The sequence below is a fragment of the Pygoscelis adeliae genome, unplaced genomic scaffold (genome assembly GCF_000699105.1).
Source record: "Pygoscelis adeliae isolate BGI_AS28 unplaced genomic scaffold, ASM69910v1 Scaffold160, whole genome shotgun sequence".
NCBI lineage: Eukaryota > Metazoa > Chordata > Aves > Sphenisciformes > Spheniscidae > Pygoscelis > Pygoscelis adeliae.
Window position 1 is genome coordinate 1,181,569 of NW_008824035.1, and position 7,966 is coordinate 1,189,534.

At 36.6% G+C, this 7,966-nt stretch overlaps 1 protein-coding gene across 1 annotated transcript in view; it reads right to left on the bottom strand.

Moving 5' to 3' along the window:
* Positions 1 to 7,966, bottom strand: part of PGAP1 (post-GPI attachment to proteins 1) — a 52,940-nt gene that overhangs the window by 23,357 nt on the left and 21,617 nt on the right. Inside the window, exons 9-17 of the mRNA XM_009332800.1 lie at positions 7,069 to 7,124; positions 6,908 to 6,991; positions 5,103 to 5,152; positions 3,662 to 3,713; positions 3,345 to 3,422; positions 1,817 to 1,892; positions 1,462 to 1,535; positions 1,328 to 1,379; positions 550 to 616 (exon numbers count right to left, since the gene is read on the bottom strand). Of these exons, the coding sequence (XP_009331075.1) occupies positions 550 to 616; positions 1,328 to 1,379; positions 1,462 to 1,535; positions 1,817 to 1,892; positions 3,345 to 3,422; positions 3,662 to 3,713; positions 5,103 to 5,152; positions 6,908 to 6,991; positions 7,069 to 7,124 (589 nt within the window). The remainder of the gene's footprint in view (positions 1 to 549; positions 617 to 1,327; positions 1,380 to 1,461; positions 1,536 to 1,816; positions 1,893 to 3,344; positions 3,423 to 3,661; positions 3,714 to 5,102; positions 5,153 to 6,907; positions 6,992 to 7,068; positions 7,125 to 7,966) is intronic.

The window sequence follows — 7,966 nt, forward strand, 5'->3', positions numbered from 1 at the left end:
GGGTGGGGGGGGGGGCGGTGGAGGGGAGGGAGGTGTCCTTAAGACCTCTAAAATAAACAAGGAAGACAGTCTTCCAACCATCTAAAATAAAGTCAGGTTGTTCAACTGTGATTCATGAGCAACATACATTTCAAGCTGTATCATTTGATTTTGTCACGACTATGCTGCTGAAGCAACTTAGGGCTGCTGTAGCAACTTAGAGCTGCTGAGTGATCCAAACCCTGGGTTATGGGAAGAAGCCATCATCCAGCCTCTATTCCCCATTCATGAGGGGGTCAAAGATTATGCTGAGAACTTCAGACCAGCAAATCTGACTTCCCTTTTGAGAAAATTAGTGAGAACTATTAAACAATTAATAGATATTCTTATTCTCAGGAAAAGTCAAAACAACTTTGTCAACAATGGCAGAAAGGTAAATGAGGAAAAGATGCAGAAGCCAAACACTTAAGACTGGAAAAGTTGTCTCATATCAGAAATATTACCACACCAGGATGCAAACATTCTTCAAAAACGTATCAAGTAGTAAGCTATAATTGTTAAAGTCCTTACTCCGCTACAATTATTGAGTCTTCATGTGACCAGGGTATATGAAGTCTGTAAACACTAGGTTTTCTTTCTGAAATGGAAGAGAATCAAAAAGTATAAAATTAAGAACAAGATGTGGCAACTGTCTCCAAAAACTAAAATGCAAGTAAAATAAAGGTGGCATATAGATCACTATACAGAATCACTGGGCTTGTGGTTACATTGCAATTGACATTGCAATGCAGACCAGTGCAGTTAGCATTGAACAAAAATTACATTTAACAACTCATGCTGTTACAGAACAAGACAGTGAGACATCAATGTTTAAAGGCAGGACAGTTATGAGAAAATGTCTGGTTTTCAATACAAAGCTGTAACCTCAAGCTAATAAATCCATCACTTTTTTTTTTTTTTGAAACAAAGTCCTTTAGCATCCCATTCTGTTTAAGCTTAGGTAGCTCAACATTCAAATTGAAGTCCCATAATTAGAAAATAAAAATCCTAGCCAAATGTGCTATTCTTGAGAAACACTTTCAACATAACGCAGAATCCTCCTGAATTCAACTTCTCTTTGCTGGGAAGGAGGAAAACCAAACATAGGAGGACTAATTCCACATTTTCTTTGAGCTATCCTTAAAAAAAGTGGAAAGGGAGAGATATTAGCAGAGACATTTGAGCAGATTATAATAGTACTGCCTAAACCCCATTGCATGAGAGGACTTTTGTTTCCACCAGCTTCAATCTTGAGAATTTTCAACAAGCTTTGTTTTATAAATTTATTCTTTGTAAGACTTATATTTACCTTTGAGTGACTGGCAGTGGCTCTCTATATAAATTTTGAAAGCTTGATATATCTAGAACATTAAAAAAAAAAAAATCACTTACATTCTCCAAAGGGTGGTTACAGTAGCTTAAAAAATTAAGTAGTATTCTTACTTGGTTAAAGTGCTGGAGCTGTACATTGTAAAGTAAGCCAGTTGAATTTAACAGAATTTTGCTTGAAGAAAGCCCTGTAAAACACACATTATTTTCACATATTAGATAAAATTATTTGAGAACTTGCTACATCTTCAGATATTCCCCCCTCCAAGGAGACTTATGTGCTTCTATATGTTAGTCAAAAACCCCACATTTTTTATTCTTTGTCTGTTACTAACAAAAGCAGTATTAACTTTAGTAAAGACAAATCCCCAAAAGCCTCCTGACCATTGGAATTTTTAGGCAAATTTATTATCCAAATGTTAGTAATATTAGTTTTCCATTTTTTTCAAAAGTAATAAGCTAAACTTACCAAATGAAAAAAGATGTGTTACAGGAAGCTGTACTGTTCTGGAATCCTCTTTGAAGAATTCACAGTCCAAAGTATACTGCAATTCAGGATATTAATTACAGATCTAAACAGAGCACAAGACTATAAAGCCTTTGCACTTGCCAAATTCCATTCACAGGTTCAGGCAGAGTCCAGGACACAAATACTGAAAAGCCACCTCTCCACAATCCACTGATAGGGACTGGCAGGTGGTTTGTTCCTGTACACAGCAGCACAAGTTTAGGTAGCTTAAGCATGACTTCCAGGTTACTCTAGCTCTCATCCTCTTGCAACAGCCTTCAAAAGGCTATTCAAACAGCTGAGAATGACTAGAATGCAGTTCACATCCCTCCTTCTCAGGTACATCTTTTTTTTTGGGGGGGGGGGGGGGGGGAAGGAGAGTGACTTGTCCAAACTCTGGATACAATTTCCTAAGCAAAAAGAACCTTTAGTTTGTTTCCTGAAGTTTAATCATGCAAAAGCAAAGCAAAGTATCCAGCAGGTATGAGCTGTACCATCTCTAATAAGTATTTAATTCACTTGAAAATTATTTTCCATGCCATTGTAAATCCAGCATTTGTTTACTTTTTAAAAGCAGTTTCCGAGATTTAACACTGGACTACAACTTAGCAGGTTACATTTCACAAGTTATCTATCTTTGCTTATCCAGAACGTTGTATATTACTAATTTAATTGCAAGATGTCTCTGTCACAACTATCTGAAGAGACACTCATAGGCGAGCATTATAATCACTTCAGCTGTGAATAATTTCTTGGATCATGGATTATTATACCACAGATGCAGAGACTGTATTTGTGTTGCAGAAAGGAATGTCTGATCTACTTAGACTTTAAATTCAAGTTCAGTGTTCTGCCATTTTCAGGACTAACTAGAAAGGCCTGCCAGACCCAGCTAGGTAATACACAAAGTCTGCTTAGATTCACTGCAAGTGTTCCTCTTACTGGGATCCTGAGAGGCCTTAATGCAAAGATATCCAACTCATCTGTGAGATTCAGAACTATCAAACTCTGCACAACTCAGTCTACCACATTATTTGTGGTCTCAGAGCTTGCAGAGGTATCTGTACCACGCTCCCCAGAATCCATATGTGGTGTCTTCAATTATCTACGGCATTCTCTGCTACCCTGGGTAAGAGAACTGACTGTTCAAAAAGATAAACATTCAGGAATGCAATCAGAATATTAAGAAAAACAAGGAAGAATAACGTTAGAATCTCCAACAAGAACTCTAAGAAGTGGTTTGAGAACTGCTGTTTTGTATGTTTCAAGTACTATTCATGCCTTGCATTTGGTATTTTATCAAGTGAAAATATTTCTGAGCTTACAGAAGGTAATGAAGTTACCTTCAAACCACACTGGTGTGTGGGTCTATGGTTTCTCAAAGTAACTTCGCACATATTTAATATATTTCCTTTTCCTTCTGTCATAGCATCTGAAAGCTATGAACACACTAAGCAAGTAATTTCTGCATTGCTCTTTTTTTTTTTACCTTATTGCCAACTGCGGGTGGTACCTGAATGACAACGTGGGACAAAGAAGGATAGTCCTGAAGTTTCAGTATTACAACCTTAAAAAAAAAAAAAGGGAGAGGAAAAAAAAGAAAAGAAAGAAAGAAAAAGAAAAGCCATTACTGAACATAACCCTTAGCTTGCCCCTTGCCAGTTCCCAGATGTCCACCTCTTGTACCCCTTCCTCTGGAATATAACTGCATGCTCCAATGCTGTAAACAGAACAGATCCTTCTCCCACGACATGCAACTACCCCACGAAGCGCCTCTCCCTCCTCCAAGTTATCTACAATACTTACCTTGGTGGTTGGAAGTAACTCAGCTCTCCAGGATAAATCAGTAGCTTCCAGACTGTAAAAATTCATGCATATTAAAGGATGAGCATATTCATTATGCAGGCACTACGTTATGACAGTGGATTAACATACCAGCTTTTCTCTATATATATATGGATTCACATGATTTTAAATTGAGAACAAGTTTGGGTCTACTGCAGTTAGCTACTATAGTAATTTATCAAACTATAATCATTTCAGATGCTGCAAATCTTGTTTTTGCAAAAACAAGTTAAGCAAAGTTCTAATTTTGTCATACACAAAACATTCAGCAGTTATTAGCCATGCAAATTCAGATACATAATGAAACCTCTTAATGAGCTAAAACAGCACTGACATTGAATTAACACACAGTTTTATTAGCATCTTTTAAACATCAAAAGTTTAAAAGGGAACATCTAAAACATACCATATAAACCAAAAATGTTGTTAGCTGCTGCAGAGCTTGCAGCAGTTCTAAAATGGTGTGTACTTATATTAAGTTAATACACTGAACTGCACCACATTCATTCAGTCATCTTAAGTTATGATTTTTAGAATACCAGGATACTTCTGTTTCTCTAAATAGTGTTACATGACCTCAGGACACAGTCCACAGCAAAACACTATTATTAGATGAGGTTTTAGGTAGCAGTCCTGAACTAGGCTAACCTGCACTTGATGCTGATCAAAGGTTATACAAAGGAGTAACAGCCAACTTCTCCTTGGATCAGGAAAAAGTAATTATGACATCCTGCTATCAGCTGGAGGCAAGACTCTGTGGCTACACAGCTCAGCACAGATCCCAGAACAGATAAATACTGTGCTAGCTCAATTCCACCTGGAGGCTCTCCCTAATCTGAAGGGCAGATTGAATTTACTTTGAGCTTACTTTGCAAATGTAAGCTAAGCCAGTGTTTTAAATCCATTTTGTAACTGTTATAATGACCTGATTCAAATAATCAGTCACCCACATTTCTAAATATTTTTCATATGACAACAGCAATTTTGGCACAAGAAAAAAATAAAAGAGATGCTTCAATCCACTCTTCTGAAGGCTTTGAGTGACATTTGATGTCTTCTGTCATAGGATTCTAAAGAGATGCTCCAAAACACACACAATTTAGGAATCCAGCAGAGCATGTAGAGCAACAGGAGCAACTTTTCACTGCTATGAAGGTCAGAAATATAGCTTAAAGAAGAAAAACTTCACCTATTTTATTCTGCATTCATGCAGTAATTTTGAGAAAACCTATTCTTTCCTGTTTTCTTGGTGATACAGAAAGCATGAATTATTCACAGTAAGAATTTTGCTTTTCTTCCCATCCTCCTCCTTAGGAAGGAAGAGATTATTTTATATTCTTTAAATTCACACGTAGTCTCACAAGATCCACTTGAATAAAGAACAGGAACTGTTTATACTCACCACATCGATGAATTACTGTTCACACAGCCATAAATCCAGCTACTTGTGTCCTGTAAAGTCAATACCATAAAATAGTATGTTATCTATGTGTGACTGTATTTATAAATATATTAAAAATAGCAATTCTTTACTCCAAACAATGCAGGATTTAATGCTGATAATCTTCTCAAAAATTTCTATATGCTGCTTCAGTACACCAGATGTCAGCAACTGTTCTAAAAATCCTCTCATAGCAGAACCTTGGTGCAATTAACTTACTAAAAAGAGGAACAAACTTCCATCTCCATCTCACTCCTTTTCTATTAAGTGTGTCTGCAGCAGCTGTCACTATAGTGACCAAACTCTCCTAAGGATGTCAAATGCTGAAGTGTCAAAGCGAAGATGATGATAAATACAGTCTCACTCAGATTTCCTCAATTATTTAGAATGAAAGATATGCACCAGCTTTTTTTCTTCATTTCACAGTCAGACTTCTGCATTAACAGCAAGTGATATCCTCCATTAAAAGTCTGATATCATAATCTTGGAATTACAATTACAAGAATGGAAAGATGAAGCATAAGAGTGAAAGGTGGGGGTTATGGGACCCATTTTAAATAACTTCCATTTGCCACCTTATCTAGTTATGAATCAGTACATTTTCTAAAAACAAATACAAGGTTAAGCAAGCAAACTTTCATAATTTCTCTTAAAAAAAATTATGCGCCTTACATAGGATGTAAAATTCAATTTTATTAGAGTTTCATCTTTTCTAACTAAAAGAGACATCTCAAGGTACTATCCTAAGTAGTCAAGGAATACTTTAGATTTTTCATGTTCTACTGCTCCCCGCCTCGAGAATTTAAGTGTTCTGAAGCGATAGCACCACAATGTAAGTATCTCAGACATTGTTCTGTACCTTCTCCTCCTCAAGCAGTACGAGTCCTGTCTTTAAGATATTATAACAAAGGCAAAAGTTACCCTATTAAAGCACAACTAAGATCACAACAAATGTGTAAATATTGAAGGTGCTACTGGGAAGGACAATTAGAAAAGCACGGAGAATATACAATCTTTTTTTACAATGGTGTACAAACCTCTTCTTTGGTAAGGGGAGGAGTGGCAACAGGGACAGGCAGGATGGAAGAGGAAAGCATCTCAATTTCCTTGCCACTAATCTAAAATACTCACATAATTCTGAAAAGCATATTTATCCATCTCCAGTTTGCCAAGAGATTACATTCATTCCTTTCAAAAAATATTTAAAAAAAATTTCAAAAACATTTTGCCTGAATTTGTGTCCTGAGCTAAAACTATAAGAAAAGCACGTTATCACCTCTCCTCTCAATAGAGGAGACAACTGAGAAGGTGCTGTTTTCTCATCTGGCTTCCATTCGCTTCCACTGCTCAGTGGAAGCCTTTCAGGCTCACTTAAATTTTATTATGGGAAAGCAAACCTATAAACAGCTTTCCCAAATTAGAAGTATGGCTGAATCCTGGCAGCACTAAAAATAACTTCTTCATTCAAAACCATCAGTACAGGACTGCACTAAATTAAAGGAGAAAGTAATCTGGGGCTAACCCTAAGAGAGTCAAAAATAAAACATTTGAGGTTCAGGTGGCATTGAAGGTTTCAGATCTTGAACACTAAGTGTGACACGCTAAAACAGGAAGTACATCTAACACAATGTATTAGGCTGTGAATGTAAACGGATGTCGGTAATTTCAACAACTGTTCATTAAACTATCTTAAAACTGCAGCAATCTAAATTAAAAAAATACAGCTTTATAAACAAACTCCAGACACTAAAGAAGTATTTTCTCACCAACATACTGTTTTCACAGTAAACATGACTGTATGATTTTCTGTGGCTTGCAAGAGGAAATGTGAAATATTTTCCATCAGAATCCTTAAAAGAAAAAAAAATTGCTCATTAGTAAAAAAAACAAACATAAAAACACAATGAGGAAAAAAAATGTTACTTACATTGTAAAGTGAGTAAGTCCATTTTGAGGCTTTGACTGTAATCCACATGAAAGCTCCTAAAAATAAATATGTTTTTATATGCCACACTGCAGGAACTATTGTCCTTATTTCCAATATTTTATTTTTTTACTTATCTCCAAGGTCTTCTCTCTTATCTGTAAATGGCCATAACCTTTATAAGCTTTAATCAACACTCAGGATTGCTACTGCTTAGAATTACATGCAACAGTTATCATCAGTTTCACAGGAAACAGCAAAACCCTAGGATCCAATTACTACATATTAATTGTAAAATAAAAACCCTATGGATCTTGAAACAAAGCTCTCAAGGCAACAAAACAAATAAGAAACTGAATGATACTAAAGTAATTACAGGGTAAAGTGACTGATTAAAGCTGAGGCAACATTAGAAACAGTCCCAGTCTTTGTTCCTGTCAGCCTTTTAAGAAAACTAATACAGAAACTTGTGTAGAAGCAAGTCAACAATGAAGTGAATAACACGTACAAGAAAAGAGCAGCAGTTTAAAGATATGTCTGGAGAAAAAGAATAAGACAGAATAATGAAGAGATCAGAGATACAAACAATGCAAGTTGTCACTCTTCAGAAGGGACAGGCAAGGAAGGAGAGGCAGTGGGGTGGCTCTGTATGTTAGGGAGTGTTTCGATCGTCTAGAGCTCAACGATTGTGATGATGATACAGTTGAGTGTTTATGGGTAAGGATGAGGGGGAAGGCCAACGAGGCAGATATCCTGCTGGGAGTCTGTTAGAGACCACCCAACCAGGATGAAGAGGCAGATGAAGCATTCTACAAGCAGCTGGCAGAAGTCTCTCAATCGCTAGCCCTTGTTCTCGTGGGGGACTTCAACTTCCCGGACATCTGCTGGAAATACAACACGG